We start from the raw sequence: 27,442 nt of genomic DNA, 5'->3' as shown, positions 1-27,442 counted from the left end.
CTTGCTGAAGTCCTTGGTGAGAAAGCTTCTTCCTCCATTGTTCCCATACTGTGTAGCTGGTGTGTGCATTACTAACGTGCACATCTGTGGATGCTGAGATGAGCTAACAGGCCGCCAGCCTCAGAACTGACATTCCCACAAACACGGGACACTTCCTAAGTCTGAGATATTCTCTTACATCTAATTTTGAAATATATACCATATAACTATTTGAAAGGTTATTTTGTTCCATTTAAGGCTCTTATGCTAAGACTAAAATTTGTTCATAGTTACTAACAAACTCCATCAAGTATCCTGGTGGAGGTACATTAAAATGTCTCTGGGAGAACAGGGATATAGCTAAGTGGGAAAACCTTTGCCTAGTATATCCAGTATTACAAGAGGAAAAAAACCAACTCTATCAGAGATAGTGGCCCAGGCCTATAATCCTAGCACACAGGAGGCAGAAGCAGGAGGATCACAAACAAGTTCAAGGCCAGCCTCAGATGCATCATTAATTCCAGGACAATCTACATAATAGAGAATATAACGTTCTCCATGCATGATCCATGCAGTAGACCATATAATAATGACAACCAAGAATGAATAACTTAGAAATCTTGAATGAGTCCTTCAGAATGAAAAGCATGTGAACAGCAAATGGAGTCTTGGCACACACACACACACACACACACACACACACACACACACATTTCTCTAATGCTCTTGCTGTTCCCTGCAAGCCCAGAAGGCAACACATGTGTCCACAGTTAAAGAGGATATGGTTAGTATGAGCTTTTAGACTTTAACTCATCAGCTGCCATCTTTACTCAGGCACCAACTTGATGTACATAAACTACAATACAGAAACTATAGCACCAAAGGTAATATTTATTTACTGTTGGATAGATAGATATTAAGATTCCCTTGACATTATCATTTTTGAGGGGAAAAAAAATCCATGTTAAGACCCTGGCTTTAATTTTCATTTCCCTGGAACCAAGCCTATATTATGAAAACTTTCTGACATTGTACATGAGGTATTTTTCCTAACCTCACTCTAATGTTTTATGATATATCATGAGTATATCACTGCCAAAATAGTCTTAAAAACCTTTAACTTGAATCAAACGCTGCAGATACTGTCGCAGTGTCCTAGCTCTGCACAGGGCAGGAGTCAGTGCCGTGTTGTTCCCAGTAGAACTTTAGCTCCAACTTTTTAATCAAAGAGATCACTTCTCCCATCAGCATCCCCACAGTGCCTTTCCATAGCACAGGTTCTTACTCTCCTACAAACACATCTTTGTGCCAGTCACAGTGGTGCAGGCCGTTAACCCCGCACCCCAGAGCAAAGGTCACCTCTGTGACCCTGAGGCCAGCCTGATCTGTATCTTTTTCCAGGCCAGCTAGAGGTACACAATGAAACTAGACCATATGTGTGTATATAAATACATACATGTATACATATACATATATACGTGTGTGTGTGTGTGTGTGTGTGTGTGTGTGTGTGTTTCACTGAGGAATTAATTGATATACTGACTTTGGTAGTTTAAATTAGATCATTAAACTACAAATCTTTTTAAGAAGTAGAAAAGTTTGAAAGCAACACTACTGAGCTTGAAGTTACTCCTTTGTTGGGTCAGCATCACCAACCATGCCAGCCTCACTCACATATTCACAGAAAAAAGCCTAAGGACCAACACTCCTCCAGTTCTCTGGAAGCCTTAACTAGATCAAACCCTCACAGAGACACACAGATAGGTCACATCAAGTGCACCAGGAGACACTGTTATAAACTACATTAGCTGAATTAAAGACTTGTGAAAACGCTTTCTTCATGAATTGTGCTCCAGACCACGTTAAACAGTCAATCTCTGAAGCAACTGGTCTAGCATAGAAACTATAAATCATTTAAATAGCTATGTCCTCTCTTCATTTCTAGCTTCTTGAAAACTAAGAATCAAATGTGTGACTTGTGTCTTCACACAATGTCAAATAAAAACAGTAGTTGGCAGATATGGTATCTTGTTATGTGGCAGGCACTGTGCCTCATCGCCCCTTCTAACAACTGAGGTTACATTTAAGGTCACTTCCAGTGGAAGTAAAAAAAATTGAGCTTAGCATCTAGTGATTGCTACCTATCAGACTCTCTTAAGGAGGTACAAAGAGCCAGGGAGCAAGTTAGGAAAACTCTGGGCATACCTGACCACACTCTTTACAACTAATACATGAAAATTAGTCTTTATTATTAAATATGTTGATACACAAAGAAGTTCTCTTATTAAAAAAAGTCAAAGAATACTGTTACTGCCTCCTTTCTCACATCTGTCAGAAACTGAAATGTGAGATGCAAACGCAGAGCAGCAGGGCGGTGTCTCACGCCTGTGATCCCTGCACTGGGACAGACACTGAGGCAAGAATGCTGCCTCAAGTGTCAGGCCAGCCAAGGCTACACACAGCAAAACCCTGTCAAAAGAGGAAACTGAACACACACCCTAAATGAATAAAAGATATTATAAGTATACAATTAAAGGCCAAAATATGACAATATATGAGTCTGCCATGAAGTCCAAAAATAACATCACATAAAGTAATATTCTACTCAATTGTTTTAACTGAAAGTTTACTGAATCTAAATAATTTTATGAAGTTTATCGAGGTATTGCTTCTAATGGATACAACTGCTCCATGGGTTTCAACAGCAGGTATATACCATATAACCACATCCCACCAATACACAAAACATCCCTCTTCAATCTTTCCTACTCTGCCTCAGGTACCATTAATCTAATGTTTTCACTATGGAAAAATTGTCCTGTTCTGGAATCCTAAAAATGCAGAACCCCAGGTGCACTTGTGTCTGTCTTCACACTAACCATGCTGTTATGGATTTGCCTGTGACTTGCTCCTCACCCGTGAGTACACCCCACTGTATGAATATGACACATCTGCTTACACACTTGACATTTAAAGACTATGTAGCTGTCATCAACTATTGTAGCTCACCAGTCACTTCAGCCACCCGGTGAGTATATAACGATCATTATGGTTCATATATCTATAATGATCTATGATGCTGAGCATTTTTCATGTACTCCTTTTTTGTTTGGGGTTGTTGTTGATAATGAGACAGGGTCTTATTATGTGTTTCTGACTGTTGTGAAGTTGGCCTCAAACTCATGCAGATCTATTTGCCTCTTAGGTACTGGGATTAAAGCCGTGTGCCATGCCTGGCCTATATAGTCTTGTTTTAAAACAATCTCTTCAAATCTTTTGTCTGAACTCACCTCATAACCAATTATTAAACCATAGACATTTTAAAAACATATTCTAGGTACAATCTCTGGTCAGATACATTTATTGTGAATAGTTTTTCTCCGCCTGTAACCTGGGTACTCATTTTTGTAATAGTTCTTTTAAAAATAATTTTTAGTTTTAATAAAGTCCAATTGATCACTACTTTTGTTTCTAGTTAATCTTCTTTGTCCTAAGAAAGCCTCACCTACCCTAGACTGGCAGAGATGCTGCGCTGTTTTCTCCTGGAGAGTTAAGTTTTTACTTTTATCTTTATATTCTTATAGGCTTATATTCTACTTTTAGTTTATATTTTGTGAATAAGATAGAAGTTCTAGAATAAAACAGAATTCATTGTTTTTCCATTCTGCTTAAGTTTTTAACTTAAATTCTGCCTAATTTAACGAATTTTAAAGCTTAAAACCACTCTCCACTTTGGCTTATACAGTATATAACTGCTTGCAAAGAAATCTACAAAAAGTAATATAATTCCCATAAAAAGGAATCTAGTATACAATAAAACTAAAAATACAATGTCATTAACAAGCTCTCATTAACCTTAGTGAACACCTAATAACCTAAATCTCTGTCCAATTATATTATCAATGCTACAAAACAGTCATGTCTCCAGGCACCGTGCAGCAGAGGCTGGGCCCAGAGTGCAATGCCCGTCTCTCAAGGAGACACGCCCTCAGGTACACTGAAGCCAGACAGTCTCACCTGAGCAGCTGCAGACTGACAGGAAGGTGACGGTGACGACGAGACAACAGGGATGTCAGACTGTACAGCAGCCACAGTGGTAGCAGGTGTGAAAATCAGCTGTACAGACAGAAAACCAAAAGTAACAGCCTGAGACTAAAGAACACGTCCCACACACAATGTGCAGCAAGCAGGCAACACACTGAACCCTGTGACAGAAAGACAATGCCAGTTAGGACCACCTCCTAAGCAAAAGGTGTCACATGACAAAGAGAAGGTTGTGATCACAGAGCTCAAAAAAGCCACCAACAACTTTAAAATAGCTCACAATTCTGAGAGTAAGGGAAAAAAATCTACTCAAAGAAAATAATGTGTTTTGGTGATATGAAATTCTCAAACCAAATTTGTTCCAAATAAAAGCTCAGGATTCCTAAGACAGAAAGTGAAACTAGAACTATATTAGGATATAGGCTAATTTCTGGTGAGAAACAGGAAAAGAAACACCAAAGTCTTTTCAGGCCACACAGATAACAATGCCACATACTTTACTACAGTTTCTCAGCTACAAGGGGGACCTAGCTATAGAACAAAGTCAGGTTGCTCTTGATTTTAAAACTGTTTGTAAAACCCTATTTATTCTAAATGTAAAAGTCAGAATGTTACAACAGAGCAACAAAATGTCCTCACACACCAAAATGACAAAAAAGAGAAAATCATAATCTATACATCCCCATCTTACTTCTGACTTTTATTACTGTCCAAGTATCATTAATTTCTAAGACAATACAATCTACTCAGCCAGGCTGAATGTAGTCAATAACGACAAGTTTCAGAGTGAGGAGACACTATTCTAAAGTCACTCCGGGAGCTTCTCACCTGCTACTTAAAGTAAATCGACCTGGGATATTTTCTAATTTGAATACTTACTAGTAGGTACTAACATACAGTAATGGCTTCACTGTGATTTTCATGGGTGTACATACATTATGGTCATATTCATTGTTCCTGTCACATTTACCCCCAACTGCTCCTTTCCTTCCTTTCCTCTAGATCTTTTACACTTTAATTCTTTATTCACTTACTGAATCTAAGTAAATTCACCCACAAAGTTTCTTAATTCAGCGCATGCCGTCTCAAATCACTCCACTCCTAAAGGAATATACTCCATGAGTTATGCAAACTGATCACTTTAAAGGTCAAAATCATCACAAAAAAACAAACGTTTCAACCTAATTTTAATCAATATCATTAAAGACAATTTCAAGGAGAAAAGTAACCCCAAAAGAAAGGTGATGCGTACCCCACAATTCGTGGACAAGGGTAAGAGCTGTGTCCCATCACCACTCCCACCAAAAAACCACTGGAAACTTCCAGCCAACTCTAAATGAAGACCTGGGCTCAGATGTGTACTCAGTTCATTGGTCAGAAACCTGCATTTTTAAGGAGTCTGAAGATGTAGGATATCAATAAGATGCCTGCCTAGCCCTGGGTTCAATCTCTAGGACTGCAAAATTAACTAATATTTTATAACTTATATAAAAACACATACATATGCTAAAATATTTGTCTAACTTTGTCTACATTCCCTAAAAGAAGTTCAACAATTTAATCAGAAAATCGGTAGGAACCTAGTTATAGAATAATCAATTAACATTTCTATATTAATAAAAAATTTGAATTACATATAAGAATACAACATTGCAGAATTTGAGACAATAACCAAAGCTATGGATTATCTGAAAAACTGTCAAACACAATCCAGATTCAAGAATTTTACTAATAGTTAAAAACTAAGGTTTTAAAATTTCCAACAATTTCCTCAAATTTTCAGTGTCAGCAGAATGATTTTATAAATTACTGTAAGTACTAAAACTATAAAATTATTAAAAGCACTTCAGTTGTTGAGATGGCAAGAAAATTTTTAAAATCAGTTACTCGGTATTAAAAAGTATTTTTACCAAAAAGGCCTACTAAATCAACGTGAATGTTTTATGCACATTTATAAATGTACAAAGGCTGAGCATATATACACACACTTGATAAATACTGCTTAAGTATTAAAAATGCCTCACTGCATCAAGTCCAGAAACACTGAAGTCTCCAGCAGTTAGATACTGAAAGGCTGGTATCTTGTAACTTACCATTTGGGCTCGGAGATACATTTGAGCTTGGCTGGCCGTTAGGGTGGGAGAGGTACTCCCTAGTAGCATAGTCTGCTGGGTAATACTGCCGCTGGTAGAGCTGGAAGCCTGGGAACGGTTCATCAGCTGAGCAGGTGTAGGAGAGGTGGAGAGGTTGATCTGAGGAGGACAACATAACAGGTCAGATGTTTCCATGTTTTGCCTCTGTATTGCTCAGCCTCACCAAGCTGAGGCAGGCACTCAAAGTAGAAGCCTCAAAGAAGGGCTCTGATCTTTGCCAGAACCCTTTACTTTGGGCACATAAGTGAAAAGCGCCACAGACTGCTTAGTAACTGGAACAACTTGTTAACATATCCACATTTCAGTAAGATTTCTAGCATCTTAAGATGCCATTACTACTATCTCCCTGAAATTAGGGCTAATGTTCAATTACTTTAATATGCTACAGAGAAAACAACTTTAAAATTCTAATTTTAATACACTATTTTCTCACACTCACATTTTAAGGAGCTTCTGAAGTGAATAAAAATTAAAATACAAATAATCCATTCCTATATAGAAAGCATACGTGTAACATAAAGTTAGTGCAGTATTTTCTCAAAACAGAAGAAAATATAATTGCTACCTGTCAAACAGATGAGGAAACCCTGAATATTAGGACGATGTGGTGACTCCTAACCCAGCACTCAGCAGGCTGAGAAAGGCGTCTCCTGGGTTAGGTGCCAGCTGTGGCTGTGGAGTAGGCTCTAGGCCAAGCTAGAGTGCATGACATGTGGTCTAAACAAAAAGGAAAAATTACTAAATGGCTGAGAGGGTGGCACAAGAAATGCTGAGGCAGGAGGATTGTTAGTTGATGGTGAGTCTAAGCTAGGCTATACTTCAAGCTCCTGGATAGCCTGAGATTATTGCAAATTATTATATAATAAGATCCTAGCTCAAAAATGTAAAGACGAGTGTATAGTCTAGGAAATCCCTGCAAAATACATTAGAAACTGGAAACTTGCTTGGATCTGTAAAGGGGAAACGGAATGGGGAAGTTGAGAAGCAGAGAAGAGAGGCACACATACCCTTTTTCATCTTTCCAACGCATCACCATGTTCATGTATCATTCATCTTAATAATTTCAAACAGAGACTATAGCTCAACCTCACCTTAAATCTCTTTTGTGGAACAAAGCAGAAAATAAAATGTAATAATATTAGACTTCTGATTCAGGAAGTGAATACACATCCATGTGCTCAAAAACACTGCAATGCCAACTCAGCATGAGGATGAGAGTAGAGTTAAAGTAGCCAAGGAGCAGGGGTGGGACTGCCCAGGTAGCAGTACGAAATTCAAACCCAGGAAGTAAGCAAAAGCTGCCACCAAGGCCCTCTACATCTTTGACACCTACACGAATGGAAGGTCCACATTTGGCCTGCTCTGCGGTAAAGCTGGAAGTGAAACCCCTATTTTTTGAGACAAGACCCTGAAAAAGGCTAATAAATTTGTAAGAAGCTAAGAGGCAGCTTGGATGCTGTTATAACTCTCCCGACATACTGGAAGGCTGGAGGAAGACACCTATAACAATTAAAATTTCAGGTGTTTACCATGGGTGGATATAAAATCCAAATTCATACTCCCTGTATAGCTCTTTAACACAATTCAATTCATACATTTGCTGGAATGCAATGGGAGAGCAGGTTTTCCAGCAATCTTCCAGCAGGGGAAACATCAACTTCAAGTATCTGCACATAAAATTGCTTTCCTGAGACCAAGGATATCAGATTCTTGTTAAAATAATTATAAAAGCTATGAAGTAGAAAATTTCAGGCATACTAAGGTCAAGTTTATCACCAATGTCTCGCCACAAGTAAGCCATCAGAAAGTCTTCCAGCAGACAGAGCGGTTACCATAATGTCCTATGACTATTTACTTGTCTTTATTCATCCTCAGTGCATTCTAAAATCTGTTTTCTTTCAATGGTTGGTACCCAATACAGTGCCTGACAACACATCAGCATTAAAAAGTTCTTTACATGGGCTGGAGAAATGGTTCTGTCAGCGGAGTGCTCATCCCACAGGAGGAGGACCTGACCTTAGTACCAGTGCCAACATAAAGAGGGGCGGGGGGCACAGTAGCACTAGGAAGGCAGAGACACAAGGATCCCTAGACTTGCTGAATGGCCACTCCGAAGCAGACAAGGGGCTCTAGGTTCAATTAGTAACCCTGTCTCAAAAGCTAAAATGCAGTATGACCTCAGCAGACACCCTACATGGACATCAGTCTTCCACATGCGAACAAGTGCACACACACAAAAGTACTGAAACACACTTTCCCTGTGAGGGTGGAAGACTAACACAGAATCCAACACAACAATGGATGCATGAAATAGCTTTTTCAAAATGCTCTCTAAAAACTTTTTTCCTAAAAACTAACTAACACCCCATATAAAACTAATGTATGTGTTACAATCCCTCAAGTTCTCTCCTGCTCACCACCACACCAGTATGGAAAGGAAGTCAACTACCACATGACTACATGCTCTTAAGACACTTGCTGTGTCTGGGTTAATTACTCAAAGGAATAGACTGTCCACGAAGGAAGGGTCTGTGACTTGTGTACACCCTCAGGGCAATCGGCATGATGCTTAACAATAAAACACTGTCTCCCTTCCCATAACCACCATTCCGACATCTCATTATTAGCTCAGATTCAGACCCTATTCTATTGCCTAATTTTAGGTAATTGGGTTGTATCCTAAAAGAATTCTGTTTACAGATGATCTTCAACAGTAGGATTTTGTTTTTTGGGTCTTTTAACTATATTACAGGCTCTTGTGGGGGATGCCTTTAAATCCAGCAGTTGGGAAATTGAGACAGGCCAGCCTGGTCTGCAGACCTAGTTCTAGGAGAGCTAGGGCTACACAAAGAAATCCTGTCCTAGAAAAAATAAAAAACAAAAAACTGTTGCATATTCTAGCTGATGCTCATCCTTGACACCATTCATCCTGCAACATAAGCCACACATTTTTATTATACATGTAAACTATTTTAAAAACATCAAGGAGTCATAAATTAACATCTAAGTCACTAGTGTACAAACTGCTTAACAAATCCTCTCTTCAAATCAAGTATTACTAAATAATTCTAAAACTAATTTGTCTGGGCAACTTTAAGATGCAAAGCCTTTTCTGTCTGAGTCTGCCACAGCAGAAAACCCAACAACTTGAGCAACAGAAACTTAAGACAGACCTGTGCTCAGTGACAGAGCTTTACTCGGCCTGTGGGAGGGCCTGCATTCAATTCCCAGCACCATAAACTTTAAAAACAGATATTCATTTTTGACAGCTGAGAGGAGTAAAGAAGTCCAAACCCAAGTTTCCAGTGTGGGGTGTCTTTCTGGCTAACAGCTCACTACCTTCTCCTACGTCCTCTCATGCTGGAGAGATCACTGAGAACGTTTTCTCTTCCACAGACATCAGTACTCCCATAGGAGGGCTCCACCCTTAGGACTTCATTTAACTTTAAATCACTTCACTACAAAATCTATTTCTAGTATAGATTTTGAACATACAAATTTTGGGGAGACACAATTCAAACCATATCATCACTCACTGAATCTTCTCTCTTTAATCTAAATGTAGTATATCCAGATGAAGAAAAAGCTAGAAGTCTAAATAGACAATATCAGAAAAGCTTGGGGTACATGCAACTTAATGGTTTGCTTGCCCTAAGTTAAATCATTGGCCACTTACAGAATTTCACATGAAAACCCACATGCATGCAATCCAATACATCATCATAGCAGTGATACCACTGGGCATTCTCATAACTTATAGTCTTTTAAAAGAGTTTTTAATTACATATATATATGGAGGAAGGGGACTGCAAGTCTGCCCAGTGCCTACAAAAGCCAAAAGAAGGCATCAGATCCTCATGCCCAGGAGTACCTGGCCAACAGCAGACCCCCATGCTCTAGAGTACCCAACCGACAAAGGAACTCAATCACAGTTCTATGGACTTTTTGTTTCATTTTCCTTTGTTTTGGTAAATTTTTTTTGTATTAATGGTCTTTTTCTTGTTTGATCTTCATTTTTGTGATTTTTTTTAATTTCTTGTTTTGAAGGGGTTGTTTGTTTGATTTGGATTTGGTGGGGGGGAGAAAATATAAAGTTAAGTGGCTGCAGGGTCTATGAGGAGTTGTAAAGGGAAAAAACATGATCAAAGACCTCAACATAAAACCAGACACAGTGGCTGGAGAGATTGCTCAGTGGTTAAGAGCACTGACTGTTCTTCCAGAGGTCATGATTTCAATTCCCAGCAACCACATGGTGGCTCACAACCATCTGTAATAAGATTCAATGCTGTCTTCTGGTGTGTCCGAAGATAGCAACAGTGTACTCACATATATAAAATAAATAAATCATTAAAATACAAAACAAACAATCAAACAACATCAAAACCAGACACACTGAACTTGATAGAAGAGAAATTGTGGAATAGTCTTGAACACACCGGCACATGAAAGACCTTCTGAACAGAACACCAACAGCTCAGGCACTAAGATCAATAATTAATAACTGGGACCTCGAGAAACTGAATGCAAGGCAAAGGACACTGTCAACTGAACAAAACAGCAGCCCACAGAATGGGAAAAGATTTTTCCTAACTCCACATCCAATAAAGAACTACTATCTAAACTATATAAAGAACTCAAGAAACTAGATGCCTAAAATGGGGTATAGATCCAAACAGAGAATTTTCTATAGAATCTCAAGTGAGATTCTATAAATTCTCAAAAACTTAAAAAGAAATGTTTAACATCCTTAGCCACCAGGGAAATGCACATTAAAACTACTTTGAGATTTCATCTTACATCTGTCAGATTGCCTAAGATCATAATACAATAATTACAGCTCATGCTTGTGAGGATGTAGAGCAAGGTAAACACTCCTCCACTGCTGGTAGGGGTGTAAATTTGTAAAGCCACTTTGGAAACCAACATGGTGGTTCCTCAGAAAATTTGGGAACTGATTTGCCTCAAGACACAGGTTAAAAAAAGACACTATGTATGGAGTATTAAATTTTTTTCAGTAAGAAAAAAAATTTCTTTTTAATTATACATATGTGCAGCAAGTCCTCTTAACTACTGAAACATCTCCCCAGCTCCCATAAATGGAGATTTGATCCAAAACATTTTTGGTTTGGGGTGGTGGTTCCTAGGGACTGAACACAGGTCCTCAAGTATATTAGCCAAGTATTACCATTCAGCTACTCCAAGCTCTGTCTTTTCTTTTAAAAGGGGAAGCAGGAGGACTAGGAACTCAAGGTCTTCCTCAGCCAAATGACAAAGACCAGCCTGAGCTAAAGGCCTTGTCTCAAACAAATAAAATTCTGAATTATCTTGTGAATGATAATATTCATCATTCTATGAATAAAGAACCTATTGCATTTTAGAAATGTAAACCATTTTAACATAAGTACAAATTTACTTCTATTTTGTTGGTTTTAATTCTTTCTGGCAGTAGAGTTTACTATTAATTTAATTTTCATTTTAGCAATCCAAATTTAATTAAATCTTGGCCCTGGTCAACCGAAGTGCTAAAGAAACCAATCTCTAGGCTCAGTAGCAATTACTTTTACAAATGATCATAAAGCTAGCACAGGAATGAGTAAACACAGTCTAAAGTTCAGTGCTCTGTACCAAAGCAGGGACAGTGTCGAATGCTGCACCTGCTCCACACCTACGCTTCAGTAACACTTCACTCCCTCAGCAGCACCGTTTCCTTGGCCATGTGACTAGACTTACTAAAGATTCACATAATATTCATTCCTCGGCTATATTTTCACTTATCTAGGCAGGAGTAAATCCTGGCACATGGCTTCATTATTATCTAAGAATCTCTTAAAGTAACTAAAACAACCAAATTTGGTAGCTCATACCTGTGCTCTTAGGACTGGGAAACAGGATGAGACCTGACTCAAAAGCCAAAAGTGGGTAGGGATTCTCCAAAAATGAGCAGACTGCCACCTAATAATTCATTCTTATTATTACTACCTAGAGATTTCTCTACTATTGACTTGAATTTTGTTAACCACTTTAGCCATCCTTCTGGTGAAATCACTTGTGGAACAACTGGCTACCCAGAACAGTAAATAAAATAAACATGGCAGACTGTCGTCTTTTTACCAGATATCTGTTCTCCCTTAATGCTTCTCTCAGTCAACCTCAGTCAACCAGCCACTGGCAGTTCTGGTGTGCTCCACGGAACAGTGCTCAGGACAGGTAGTTTTAGTTATGCCACTTAAAAAACATAGTCACTTAAAATTACAGCTTCTCTGAGTACCTTACACATAAAATCATAAAGAAAAAAATATTTTTAAATGAAACCTTTTTAACTTCCTGAAAGAAAACATGCAGAGAGTACCTGCCTGTGCCCTAAAGTTACCCCAATGTTCAATAGTCATAACTTCAGTGTCTACAATTAAAGCTATATGACATTAAGTCCTTTCATTCAGACTGAGTGAGAGTAATTTCATACCCCCAGATACTTTCATAATGTAACTTTTAATTATTTTATGTATAGGAGCATTCTGCCTGGAACCCAGGAAGATCAAAAGATGGCATCAGATCTCTAGACTAGAGATAGAGACAGCTGCAAGCCATCAAGTGGGTGCTGGGAACCAAAGTTGGCCAGGTCCTCTGCAAGAGCAACAAGTGCCCTTAACCACAGAATGAACTCTCCAGAAAACTAAGTATATGTGTCTAAAGCTCATACTTTAGCAAACACACACCTTTAGGTGAATACAAGATCATCTTCAACTTCATAAAACCTACAGACTGTATTTCACTGGAGTTAACTTCACAAAGTATGAAATTAGTAATACCACCTTAGACCAGAAAAAAACTAACTAAAAGAACTTTCTTAGGGAAACTCAATGGTTTTTGAATGAAGAATGTTTGCCAACCAGGAGACATTTCCAGTTATGTTGGAAAGAAGGAAACCACAGGATACTGCGATTACCTAGCTGGTAGAGGTTAGGGATGCTATGTCCTCTAATGCCAGCCCGACAGCTCCTGACAACAGAGAGCTATCTGGCTCGCCCATATTTTTGCTTAAAAGTTTAAGAATGACTTGCATTGCACTGATTAAACTTGTAGAATTTAATAGCTTTCCTGTGACTTCATAAAAAATGACTATGTTCTTAGAAAATATATTAAAGTATTTAGGAATATACCTTGACTGACTTCTAAATAGTTCAACAAATGTGTGTATACAGAGAAAGACAATGTTGTGTACACAAGCAAAATTAGTGAACCTGAGTAGACAATATACAGAATATTTTATTACTGTTTTAATTTGAATTATATCAAACTAAAAAATTGACATGTGTCAACATGTCTATATAGATTTCTTTTATCTAAAAAATTAGTACAAAATTTTGGGGAGGGGGCTTTATGGTCTTAGTCTGGAGTTTATGGTCTGTTCCTAGAGATGGTGTCCTATGACCTAGTTTCTGGATGATACACTGTGTTCATTGGGATTTCTACAGCTGTGAAGAGACACCATGACCATAGCAACTCCAATAAAGAGAAACATTTAACTGGGGCTGCCTTGCAGGTTGAGAGGTTCAGTCCATTATCATCATAACAGAAAGTATGGCAGCACGCAGGCAGACACGGTGCTGGAGAAGGTCTAAGTACACATCATGATCCACAGGCTACAGGAGACTGCCCCACTAGGCCTAGCATATATGAAACCTCAAAGCCCACCTCCACAGTAACAAGCATCCTCCAACAAGGCCACACCTCTTAGCAGTGCCACTCCCTATGGGCCAAGCCTTCAAACACATGAGTCTTTGGAGGCCATACCTATTCAAACCACCACCCAATACAGAAAAAATGGCTTTCTTTTACTTCGTTCTCAAAATAAACAACCCCTGTCTCAAATGGAAACTTGCAAATTTGTCCCAAAGTACAAAATACTCAAAAGTATCTTTCTTTGCTTTGCATATATGTGTACTTGTGTGTATGTTTGTGTGTGTGTGTGTGTGTGTGTGTGTGTATACTTTATTGTTTACTGTTTTTTAAGACATAACATACTTTTCAGTACTTCAGGCTTCATTAAATTCTGAAACTAAGAAAGAATTAGGAATCACAAAACATTAAACATAGTCAGTGGGAAAGATGTGGAAGAATACAAAAAGGCTTTAATAACCTTTGGATTTCCAAGAGCTAGAAAGACAACTCAATGGCTGGATGGACTGATCTTGCAGAAAACTGAATCCAATTCCCAACATCTACAATGGGCTGCTTTTAACCACCTATAACTTTAATTCCAGCCTGGGATTTGATGTCTCCAGCCTCCTTAAATCTACATATACGGGCTGGAGAGATGGCTCAGTGGTTAAGGTCACACTAACTGCTCTTCCAGAAGAGTGGGGCTCAAATCCCAGCAACCACATGGCAGCTCACAACTGTCTGTAATATCAAGCTCTGACATTCTCACAGAGACATGCAGGCAAAACACCAGTGCACACAAAATACAGATAAATAAAATTTTTAAAAGATTTTAAAAACCTGCATAGCACAAACAAACACATAATAAAAATAAAAATAAGACTTTTGAAAACCTCAGATTTTTACAAGTTTAATTCCTCCCACTTCCAGGCACTCACTAAGTGAACAGCAGCTTTATGAATACCAAGTTTACGTTTGGAAACAGCAATTGCCATGCTTAAACCAGGAGAGATGTGGGTATACTTACAGAGGTCTGGGACATACTTGACTGCTGTGTGACACTGCCTGTGGGGGATGTAGATGGTCTTCCGCTGGACAGACTGGCCTAAAATAACAGAACTATTGTAATATGTCTGTAAAAGCATTGCAGTGAGAACTTCCCTGAGTGACCAGAACCTTGACAGAGACAGTGTGTTGCCAAACATCTTTATCTCCCTTCTGTTTTGAGTGCTTGACAGTCAATAGAAAACATGGCAGGGAGAAAAAACAAAAACAAAACCACTTTTTTTGAGCCACAATAATATAAAAGTACAATAAAAATTCTAACGTCTATTTATGGAACAAATCACTGTATAGTCAGCATGGCTTGATCCTGGCCTCTTTTTTTTTTTTTTTTTTTTTTAAGAAAAAACAAAGCTGAAAACGTTTAAAATAAAGCCCTCCCCTCCCCCGAACTGGCTACTCTTCTGTCTACATTCCTATATATATATTTGCTTTTTGTTACTATATGCGAGCCCTTCACTGAACACATGTGGGTCCCAGGGATCAAACTCAGTTCATCAGATTTGTTGGCACACTTAGCAGCAGGTGCCTTCACCCTGAGCCATCTCACTGACCCCAGTCTTATTACATTAGCTGAACTCTCAGAATGCAGTTACATTGGTAAACTGTCACGTTATCAGAGTTCACTAGTAGAAGTGGGATTGGCCCCACAAACCTCAACTCCAAGCACCTTTATTTTGTCAAGTGTCCACTGAGACCTCTTGCCTGGGAATGTGCTAGACCCCACTAGCTCTGTGACACACAGGATAAAGCAGAATTGTCCAAGGATAAAAACATCATGTCCTGGAAAACAGCTAGAAGATAAACCATCTCCATCTGATATTTTTATTGTCTAGCCCATGAAATACAGGCACCTGCACGGAGCTGGAAAGATGGCTCAGTGGTTAAGTTGGATTCCCAGCACTCATGGCAAGTGGCTCACAACTGCTTGCGATCACAGCTCCAGGAGATCCAGTGCTCTCTTCTGGCCCCCACAGGCACCAGCACACAGGTGTGCATACAAACAAACATGCGTACACAAAAATAAAAAATAAAACCTTTAAGAAAGTAAATAATAAAATGAAAGGGGAAACGCTGAAAGTTCAGCCTTGAGGGGAGTGTAGGGATGGAGCTCAACCATGCAGAGAAAGCTCACTTGAAAACTCTAGACAACTGTCTCACTTCGATGGGTTTTTGCTGGAGGCTTTAAGTGCCAATTTGATAATTTTATCTCTAGACATCGCTATACATTCTATGACTTGGAAGCTTCACCCAAAGGGATACTCCGCTTCGACTGGGCATGTCCACTGGAAATAACAGCTAGCTGCCTTAACAGGGCTTTCCCAGCAGGGTTCCTGCTGGATGTTTGCAAGACCCAGCTCTGATGGCAAGCTTTTCTGTGGTTATTTGTGCTGGCATTTAGAAGCCTTGCCTGAGGGGACATCCGGGATACCCATTAGGAACTCCAACTGACTAGCTCAATGGGGCTTGGACTGCTGTCTGTTTTGACCACCTGATATGATGTTTTTCTTTCTATTAATTTATTATTTTGCTTCCAATTGCTATGTATTTAATAAACTCATTCATTCAAAACAAAAAAAAATATGCTGGGTGATGGTAACATATAACTTTAAATCCCAGCACTCTGGAGGTAGAGGCAGGCGGATCTCTGTGAGTTCAAGGCCGGTCTGGTCTATAGAGTGAGTTCCTGGATAGCCAGGAGATCCTATCCCAAAAACTTAAAGTAACAAGACAAAAAAAAAAAAATATGACAATGGTAAATCATTGTCCAGAATGTAAAAACAATGTGGAGGTTTGGTCTGTTGTATTGTAATGCTAAACACTGGCCCCCAAGTTTTGGTTGCCCCCAGGGATGAAGAAATTTTTATTACACATGAGATACTATGTAGCCTTGCCTTAATTTAAAACTTTTGATTGAATAAAAATGCCTATACCTGGGCAGAAGTAGCAAGGTTTCCGTTCCCATGGTTGGGGTCAGAGGTAAGACCAGGAGAGGAGGGAAAAGGAGAGAGAGAAGGTGCCACCGGGTAGGTGAATTGTGAAAACTTGGCAAAAAGGGCTAGCCAAGTCGTAGCTCAGAGTTATTGGCAAGGAAGTAGATACAACAGCACAAAGGGTAGATACCTGTCCAAGTCCAGGGCCGATTACAGCCTAGCATAAGTATAGAGGTTTTGTCTCTGATGGGAACTGAATGATCTAAGGCAGGGTAGAAATCCCCGGTTGAGATTAATTATTACCACAACAAAACAGCTCACCCTCAGTCTCACTAGAACATTACCTTTGAAGTCAGGCTGCCTACTCCATCAAGAAAACGAAACTAAGCAGGGGAGGTGGCTCTGTACACCTGAGCACAGAGACCTTGAATCCCTAGCATTCCGTATGAAAGCCATGCACAGCTTCACATTAAGCCTAGCAGTGAAGGACAAAGACAGGAAGATCCTGCAAGCCCAGCACATCAGTGAGCTTCTGGCTCCTGACAGACCCTGTTTTCAAGGCAATTCCAAGGGACAGTTGCAGAGAAAAGACACTGGCATCTGCCCTGGCCTCCACATGTGCACACATGGGGACACACATTCACACACTCGTGTGTAATCACACACATCAAAACCATTAATAAGACAGGCAGATCTAGTTTGAGGCCAGCCTGGTCTACAGAGTGAGTTCCAGGACAGCCAGGGCTGAAACTTGAGCCAATGAGTGAATTTCCATTTCCTTAAATCATAAACACAACTGTTACTTAAAATATTTTTAATTCAATATTGAAGTTGGCATATTGGTACACACCTCTAATTCCAGAATTTGAAAGGCAGAAACAGGTGAATCTCCATGAAACTGAGGCCAGCCTGGTCTAGATAGTGACTTCTAGTTAGAGCTAATAAGAAGACCCATCTTTCTTAAATAAATAAACAAATAAACAGACAAAAAACAAATAGTATACTATTGAAAAGAAGCAAGAGCTGGTATCTATAAATAACAGAAACACCTTTTTTTTTCAGGTTCTGCAAATTAAGATTATTTTTCTGGTCAGATTTAAGATGAAAGTTCACAAAAATGTCAATCATAAAATTAAGTTACTGATAGGACTAATTTCAGATTTTAGAAAGGTACACACACACACACACACACACACACACACACCTGTGTGCTGCCATGTGGCACCTCTAGAACTCAGGAGTTGGCAGGCATAGAAGAATGAACAACTGTACCTCATCCATCACTTGGAATTTTATCTCACTTGCTGTTCTTTATGAATATACACTACCCATATAAGAAAACACTCACTTTTGCTTTAAACAATGTAATCCATGTAACCTTAAGTATTCAATGTTGTACCTAAAACTTTGGAGACAGAAGTACACCACATACAGAGCAATTACCCAACTGAAATAAGGAGCACACACCAGCATGTCTACTCTCCTCCCAGTGAACTTGTGTCAGCCTATGAGCCCATCTCCTCAGAGACAGCAAGGACAGGACACTGCCTGCAGACTTCCGGCAGCCCCTGTCTAGCACACTGCCCACCCGCTCTCACCTGGACAGCCGCGAGGCTCTGGAGCTGGGAGCTGCTCAGATGCTGCTGCTGTAGAGCAGCCGTGTGCAGCATCAGGTGCTGCTGCTGAGCCGCGTACATCTGCTGCAGGTACTGAGCCGCCGAGCTGGGGGGGCGATGCAAGGCCTGCTGAATTACCTGTGATGAGGAGAGCTTATGTCAAACCATCACCTGAAAACTGCCTTTTCTCCCTCTGGTGCTGAGGCTGTACGCGTGCTAAGCTCAGCTCTACCATTTTAACTCCACACCAACCATGAAGGTAACCATAAACTTGAGTATAAAAAGGAGCTGTTTAAGTTTTTACTACTTTAGCAGTCAATGCCATTAAGCTTATTGACACATTTACCTATTGCTCATTATGCAATAATAATGCACTGTTATATAAAACATACAACCTAATATAAATTAAATTGCCCAGATCATTCACTTAAAATAGAACAGGACAAATATGTAAAGAAATCTCAGCTCTCCTTAGTAATCAAAAAAAAAAAAAAAAAAAAAAAAAAAAGCCTTACCAATTAAAGGGATACAGTAACTCAAAACTTTTAGATGGACAAAGATTCAGAAAAATATTCTTACTGAATAGGAAAATAGACCTTCCTACACCAGTAGTGAAGTTGTGTAGCCTTTCTGTGTACAGCTTGGTAGATGTCATTGTAGTTTCACCATGCACCTATTACAAACGGTAATACAGACAAATGCAATGACCACCAGCCACAAATCTAGCGCATACAGATGTCCAAGGTAAAGAAATGGGTTTTAACTTTAAACTGACTTGAATCTTAAACTGAATGTAAATTGCTGCAGGTGTATGTAGTGACTATTGTATCATATGATGCACTTTTTAAGCTATACAGTAAATACCAAATACATCACCAGGTGAAGAAAATCATTTTGAATAAGATGCTATGTAGGAGGCGAGGATATTGAAGATGACTGTTAATGTCTGGTTTGTCTGAAAAGTTTATTTTCCTACATATGTCTGAAAGTTCTACAATGAGTAATATACTAAACATTATATAAAACTAAAGAGATATTTCTCTTGAAAATGACTCAGTAATTTTTCAATTTCTAAAAAATATTTGATTCTTTGTTTCCCCATAGGACTACTCTTAACCATTTTTAAATTTTATTTATTTATTTGTGTACTGGTATAGCACGAACGTGTGTGTGAGGTCAGAAGACACCTCTGAGGAGTTGGTTCTCTCCTTCCACCATGTGGACTATGGGAACTCAAACTCAGATTGCCAGCCTGGAAGACGAACGTGTTTACTTGCTGAGCTGCCTTGCCAGCTCCAGGACTGTAGAGAAATAAACTCCTAGAGAGGGAGAGTTGGCCAAGGACCTGAGCATGGTTCCAGCACCCGTATGGCAGTTCCCCACTGCATAGAACTGCAGTTCCAGGGCATCGGTGCTATCTTCTGACCTCTGCAGTCAAGCAGCACACACAGGTACACAGACATATAGGCAAGCAAAAGCACGTTAAAATATATATTTATATAGGACTCAAGAGCTGGCTCAGCTGTTTTGAACACTTGTTCTTCCAGAGGACCAGGATTCAGTTCCTAGCACCCACGTGGTGGCTTACAACCATCCATAGCTCCAGTTCTAGAGGACTAGACGCCCTCTGCTGGCCTTCATGGATACTGCATGCACTTGCCTCACACATTATGCAAGCAAAACACACAAATAAATCCAAATTTTTTTTAATTAAATAGAGTAATTTTTAAATAAACTCGAAAATCATTATTATGGTGAGTAATTATTAATAGATATAAAATCTAAGTCTAATGAGAGAAATCAAGATTTCTAAAAAAAAAACAACAGAAAAATCCTCCCTCCATCTGTTCAAAACAAGCCAAAGTGCTTCAGCATGCCACTGTGACTCTAGCCGCACAGAATGCTAATCTCAGCCTCACAGCGGAGCTGTGAACATTCTAAGGGGGTAGTATAATGCCCCATAATAAGTCAGGACACTGACAAAGCCATGGCTCCTGTGAGTTACTGCTCACTCTCACATGTTTCTACCTCTGTCCAGCCACAGAATTCCTGCTGCGAACTCTCCCCAGAGCCCCAGTTGACTCCTCACAGCAGAAGACAATGGATGGAAGACTGAGTGACTCAGGGCCACACTGTTCCTCTTGGGTCAGATAAATCCATCTATGATCTTCTAATTCCAGAGCAAAACTCTAAACACCCCACAACAGGCCCATCATGGACTGGAGGCCTTTCTGTCAGTGCAGTAGTTTCCTGTGTCAGCAGGATCTCCTATTCTCTACCAGATGCCTGGCTCAGAAATAACTGCCTAGCGGCACAATATAGCATTCTCATCTGGTTCTCGATTGAAACCAGGGTAAAGAAAATCCACATGACTAAAAAGGAAAGCTTGAAAGTTAAATGGGTCAATGACTACAACTTTGAAAATACTTTAAATGGGAGAATTTGATGGCCTGTGATAACTAGGGCTTGGGCTTCTTATGAGACATATCTGTGCCTGCGATGTCTCTAGTGACATCACATTCTTATGAGACATCGATATTTACAATGTCTCTAGTGACATCATATTTTTAGTTCATCCAGCATCAGTGAAAGTGGAAATAAATGGCAGAGTCAAACATACTATCTGTATGTTCTTCAAGAACTTTCTTCCTGTGCATTCAAGTCTGTATTTCTGCTGCGTTAACAAGGTCTCCAGGAGTTCTCCACAGTGACTTCAGAAGTAAACCAAACCACAGAAGAGGTACATAGATTTTACACTGAGTATCTACCATGGAGAAACAAAGCACAGGGATGAGGGTAACACAGCATGAAGGAGGGCTGGAGAGATGGCTCAGTAGTTAAGAGCACTGGCTACTCTTCCAAAGTACCCAGGTTCAGTTCCCAGCACCCACATAGCAGCTCACAACTGTGTAATTCCAGTTCCAGGGGCTCTGTCAGCCTCACAGAGACATGCGTGTAAACAGAAAAATCAATGTACGTTTAATAAAAATAAATAAATCATTTAAAAAAAAACTTTAAAAGTGCAATTACAAGCCTGGAGGTAGTGGTGCACACCTTTAGTGTCAGCACTTGAAATTAAAGGCAGAGGTGAGCCAATCTCTGAGTTCAAGGCCAGCCTGGTCAACAGAGCAAGGTCCAAGACAACCAGGCCTACACAGAAAAATCCTGTTTCAAAAAAAAAAAAAAAAAAAAAAAAAGCAAAAATGCAATTATAAGAACTGAGAATCCTAGAAAAATGAAGGAAAATCGCAAGCATACAGAACCAAGAACTCGAGGAGTCACTGGCAGAAGTGACATCAGAAAACCTACCAGCAATGTGAGTTTGGAAATATTATTTAGCTTTTTTAAAACACTAGTTTTCCTATTTGTAAAATTCCTACTGTATAAAGGTCTGGGAGGATTAAACAAAATAATCTATACAAAGAAAGCATTCATTAAATGTGCCTGGCACATAAAAATTGTTCAAGGGATCTACTATCTTTTATAGAGACCTGTAATGTCTCCCACACAGTTCTAGACCCTTCTTTTAATTCTCTTAGTAACTGATCAAAGTACACTGTGTTATCCACATTTTACTGTTTCCTGGGACTCAGGGAGATGATTATGTCTTTCCCCCAAGGGTACACAGATACAAAGAAGAATGACAACAGAATTCAAACAAAGAACCGGTCAGATGGCAACACTCCTGTCCATCCAAAAAAGACCATAGTCTCTATTGTTATAAAGTTCAACTAAATAACTTTACTTTCTCAACTAAGTAACTATACTGAAAATCTGTGGAACTGTTCCCTCTATCCCAAGAGATGGTAGAACATTCCTGTGTCCTGTTCTTATACCACCCGAACATGAAAAGTTCTCTGTAATGTATATGTTGACTCGAATATAAAGTAAGTCAGAAAAGCAGCTGTTCTAAATATGCCACCAGCAATGTCTTCACTTAGAACTGCATTTAGGGGTATTCAGTTATAATTTTCCTGACACATAATCTTACAAGCCTGTTAACAAATGTGAGCCCTCTAAATAGTACAATTATTATAAAACTTTTTTGGTTTTTTTCAAAAATCAATGCTTTCTTTCTTCTACTTGATTTTTCGCAATGCTGAAGATCAAACACAGACTAACAAACACTCAACCACCGAGCTACACTCCCAGCCTGAACTCTTAAAAATCCTACTATCCAAGGATATGAATCAACTCATACAGCTGACTTGGGCACAAAACAGTATGCCATCTTTGGCCTTAAGCCTCCCTGTGTATGGCTGAAATACCTGAACAGCATGTCGGTCCGACCCACTGTAGACAGAGATCTGTGGCTGCTGCATTCGGGAGGAGGATGTAGTGATGGTGGTGGTGGTGGTGCTGCTGGCTGTTGTTGACACAGACGTTCCGGAGCTTGGCTCACTATCCATAGCTGTACTGTGGTCCTTAAATCTGGTAGATAACACAAACGATCAGTACTGGAGAAACCACTACCTATGAGCTTTAATCAATACTCACTATTAAAAAAAAAAAAGAAAGCGATCAGTTAAGGCCTTCCTTTAGGCCTCAATAAAATAAAGCTAGCACTAGTCAGCAAACAAGAGAAACACTTCCCTTAAGTACAGAAGATTTGATAGTTACTATCTGTGAACCTGAATTCAAATGACTCAGAACAGTGACTGAGATGCAGCCTAGATTGAAGCTTATGTTTGCATTATTGAAAAGAGACAATGCAAGAGTGAACATGGGGTCCTATTCCTACCAAGAAGCTATCTGCAACTGATGCCCATCAGCAATGGGGAAAAATCACTGGCTACCTCAACCCACACTTCAGGGCAGCTCCCACACTTAGAAATAGTTAGCCAACAGGAAATGAACTCAATAGTATTTCTGGGGATTTTCTTTTGGGGGGCTCATTTTCCTTTGTTTTTGACAATTTTTGTCTAGAATTAGTCTTTTGCTTATTTATTTGGATTTTTTTTGTTTTTAATGAGGTTTTCCGGGGAGGGGGTGTTTCTGGGATTCTCTCTTTTTTTTTTTCTTCTCTTCAAGACAGGGTTTCCTCTATGTAGCCCTGGCTGTCCTGGAACTTGCTCTGTAGACCAGGCTGGCCTCAAACTCAGAAATCTGCCTGCCTCTGCTTCCTGAGATTAAAGGCAGGAGCCATTACCACCACCACTCAGGTACTTCTGAAGTATTTTTGGTTTTTGGTTTTTTTTTTTTTTTTTTTTTTTTTGCTTTTATGTTTACTTGTTTAAAAAAAAGAGAGAAACAGACTTAAAGTTGGGTAGGTAGGGAGGTGGGGAGAAGCAGGGAGAAATTGTAGCAGAAAAGAAAAATAATCAAAATATGTTGTATGACAAAATATTTTCAATTAAAAAGAGAAATTTGAAACCAAAAGATAAAGTAGTGAAAGAATATGAAGGGGGTGGGGCTTAAGCATTATCAGAGTTCTTTGCTTATTTTTGTGTTCTTGGGTATACGGGGGGGGGGGGGGTGGCTAGAGAATGTATGTGCGTATGTACCTGTGTGCCATGCATTTGGGGTTACGGACAGTTCTGAGCTACCATGTGGGTGCAAGGAATTGAACCCAGGTTCTCTGCAAGAACAAATGCACCTAACTCCTGAGCCATCTCTCCACCCCTCAAAGTAATCCTTAGAAGATTTCTAAGGACTAGCTTCCTAGTTTAACTGTAGTTGTCATATAGTTTTTTAAAACAAAGTCTTAGTAGGCCTGGTTATGGTGGCACACATGTAATTCCAGCACTTGAGTAAGAACATCCTTGGCTACATATTAAGAGAGGCCAGCCTGGGGTGCACAACAGCCTTGTCTCAAATAAATAAATAAGAAACAAAATTAAAAATAAGATCCTAACATGTTAGTGGGGCTGGAGAGATGGTTCAGACGGTTAAGGGCACTTGGTTGTTCCCGCAGAGGACCTGGGTTTGATGCCCAGCACCCGCACAAACCTCCAAAACCCAGTCCCAGGGGAACAAATGCCCTTTTCTGGCTTCCGAGGGACTGAGCACATACCATGGCAAAATGCACACACATATACCCAGCTACCTATACATAAGAAATTTTAATTCGGGCTGGAGAGATGGCTCAGCCGTTAAGAGCACTGGCTGCTCTTCCAGAGGTCCTGAGTTCAATTCCCAGCAACCACATGGTGGCTCACAACCATCTGTAATGAAATCTGATGCCTTGTAGTGTGTCTGAAGACAGGAACAATGTACTCACAATAAAATTTAAAAATAAAATCAATCTTAGGGGGGATAAAAAAAAATTTAATTCAATTTTTTCAATTCTCAGTAGCTTTTATTAGTCTACACCATTGTCCTTACTAACTCTAGTAACAGAAGTTTAGCTTAATAGCAGATTAGTCCACTTAAGGAAATAAAATAGCAAATAAAAGCAACTTCTTACATCTTTACAAAAAAAATTTTTCCACACATATTTGCTCTAAAATTTGGGAGCGTAGAATATAACTTATTCAGTTTCCTATGTACAATAAGCAAAGTACATTTTTTTACCAAGCTTTCCAATCTTTTCCCTCCAATATTTTGATCTTATGCCATTTATTGTGGTTTCACCCACTGAGAAATCTCTATTTTAATAAAGTCAGGTCTCTAAGGTCAATGCTAAGGGGCTTCCATGCTGTTTCAGACTAAAACCACAGTAGCTGTCAACCCAGGATCAGAAACCACATGAGATTTTACTAGTTTTCTCCTTCCCTGTCTGTCTTTTTCTCCTGAGAAATAGAACTTGAACCAACTGACATTCCCATCTGTGACAAGACTGTAACAGGAACGTTTACTTTTCTTTCTTAAAACAAAACAGGGTAACACTACGTAGTTCAGGCTGGCCTCAAAGAGACTCAGGAGTCTGCAAGCCCACCACACCTGAATTATCATCTCCAATTTACAAGGGAAAACAGTGATGGGACTACTAACTTCTATTAGAAGCTGAATCATACATTTTTACACTTTTCTGCTATTCTCTTCATTTCCTTCCAATCAGCAAACCACAGTATCATATGGTAACTGCTCAACATAACACACAATCAGCAAGTAAGGTAAAATTTTGATGAATTATTCTGTGTCATAACACTTTTGCACCTTGTACCAATGACATCCAAGACACCACCACCACCATAAACCCTGGTCTTCCAAAGTATTACTCTGCTCAGCTGCGCTCTCAAAGCCCAAAGGCGGCGGCGGCGACAAGTAGTTCTGACTAACCAAAAATGGTCAGAGAACCTAGACATTAATTCCAAACACTGGCGAGTGCAACTGGCCAAACCATCGCTTTACATTTCGAGGCCTGGTTACAAAAGAACACTTTCCGGGGAGTGCACGGGCTCGGCAGGGAACTACTTGCCGCGTTCAGCTCGGGCACGCCAGCGGCCTACTCGGGAACCCGAAGTTTCAAGTCGCTAACCCAGCATAGCATCACAGCGCTCCACAAGAATGCGGCCCTCCGGGGAGGGAGGCTCGCAGGCTGCAGCCCGAGCCCGGAGGGGGACTGCAAGGAAAGGCCGTGGTGGGGAGGGCCTCCAGGGCCGCAGCCGCGGTCCGGACGCCTCCCCTCCCCGCCCCCGCCGCACGGACAGACGGACGGACGGACAGACAGCAACAGGCCCGCAGGAGCCGGCGCGGAGGCCTGGCGGCGCCTGTCCTGCCCAGCACGCCTCGGCGGGGCCCGCGGCTGGAATGACAGCCCCGGACAAGCGCAGCAGGGCTCGCGTCCTGGGAGATCCCGGAGGCCCGGGTACCCCCCCCCCCCCCCCCCCCCCGTAAGCTGTTCGCTTAGGACCACGCAGCCCCGGGACCGGACCGCGCAGCACGCACTCCCGAGGGGAGGCTGACTGGACCTGCCAGCCTCCTCTCGTAGCCGGGCTTCTCCACCACGCCGTGGCTCCCGCTCCTCCTCGGCCCTGCACTGCCAGCCTCGGGGCCCTAAGAGCTCCCTCGGGGAAGCGTGTCGCAGCCCTCACTCGCCCCCCGGTTACGACATCAGTCACCAGCAAGTCACTCACTCCGCTTCCGCCATCTTCTCTCCTCCATCACTAACACGGGGTGCGCATGCGCCTCCTCTTTCCCCCTTGCTAGAGCAGAGGGGCGGGACCTGGGGGGGGGCGCCCTGAGGTCACGTGAGGCCAGCGACTGCCAGGCTCCCTCCAGCCTCAGCGCTCAGTGAGGTAGCCAGTGATTCCATAAGTTGCCCTTCCCAGGCACCCTCTATTTCTATGGCTCAGAATCTTTGTCTTAGCCGGGGGTCTGTGACAAAAATAGAAAAAAAGTTGTGCTTAGCGCTGGGAAGGTAGAACTTGCTAGAATACTTTCAGAAGCGTGCATCGAGTCTTAGGTTCAAGACCCAGTACCACATAAACCAGCCATGGCTGGGCCCTTGCAAAGTGTAGTTTTGAATAAAAAGTCAAAGTCGTCTTAGGCTATATAAGGTAAAACTAAAACCGGAGCGACACTGTTATTAAGTCCATAAAAATTATGAGGGTAAGATTCTTTCCTAAACCTAAGGTATCCTACAAACCATGTTGTTCAACCTATGCTGAATTTGTAACCACATGATGTATACCCACTCCTTTGCCTTGATAAACTCCTGAACACCTGTGATGACTCCCCTTCCACATGGTGTATTCTTACCCCTGTATACCTCACAGACAGCCTTGACCCCTGATCCTCCCTGCTTTGTATCCCCCATTCTTCTGTCCTGGTGCTAACTAATAGCCAACTGTTTTCTATCAGCCCTAATCCTTCCCCCACAAAAGACCTCAAAAGCCTGGGAGAGGCAGCCCTCTGAAATCCCAACTTATAGTAAGGCAGCCTTTTGGCCAGTCTAAATAAAGCTTGCTTAATCAGACAGTCATGGAAATGGTTTTTTCCTCAGGTCTAACAATAGAAATTTTAAGGCTAGCCTGGGATATATAACACTGTTTCAAAAAGAAGAAAGCAATAATTGACTACAACTATAAAACATTAATGATATGTTCCC

General features: G+C 40.5%; 1 protein-coding gene across 2 annotated transcripts in view; it reads right to left on the bottom strand.

The window, feature by feature from the left end:
• The window catches only part of PHC3 (polyhomeotic homolog 3), a 75,475-nt gene extending 48,990 nt beyond the window's left edge, over positions 1-26,485 (bottom strand). For both annotated transcript variants that reach the window (XM_080929455.1, XM_080929456.1), the window contains exons 1-6: positions 26,469-26,485; positions 22,719-22,881; positions 18,433-18,588; positions 14,866-14,943; positions 6,117-6,275; positions 3,997-4,095 (exon numbers count right to left, since the gene is read on the bottom strand). In XM_080929455.1, coding sequence (XP_080785581.1) covers positions 3,997-4,095; positions 6,117-6,275; positions 14,866-14,943; positions 18,433-18,588; positions 22,719-22,881; positions 26,469-26,482 — 669 coding nt within the window. In that variant the 5' untranslated portion in view covers positions 26,483-26,485. The remainder of the gene's footprint in view (positions 1-3,996; positions 4,096-6,116; positions 6,276-14,865; positions 14,944-18,432; positions 18,589-22,718; positions 22,882-26,468) is intronic.
• Between the last annotated feature and the right edge of the window lie 957 nt (positions 26,486-27,442).

This window comes from Micromys minutus, assembly GCF_963924665.1.
Source record: "Micromys minutus genome assembly, chromosome: 15".
Classification (NCBI taxonomy): Eukaryota; Metazoa; Chordata; class Mammalia; order Rodentia; family Muridae; genus Micromys; species Micromys minutus.
This window is presented reverse-complemented; position numbering and strand designations above follow the sequence as displayed.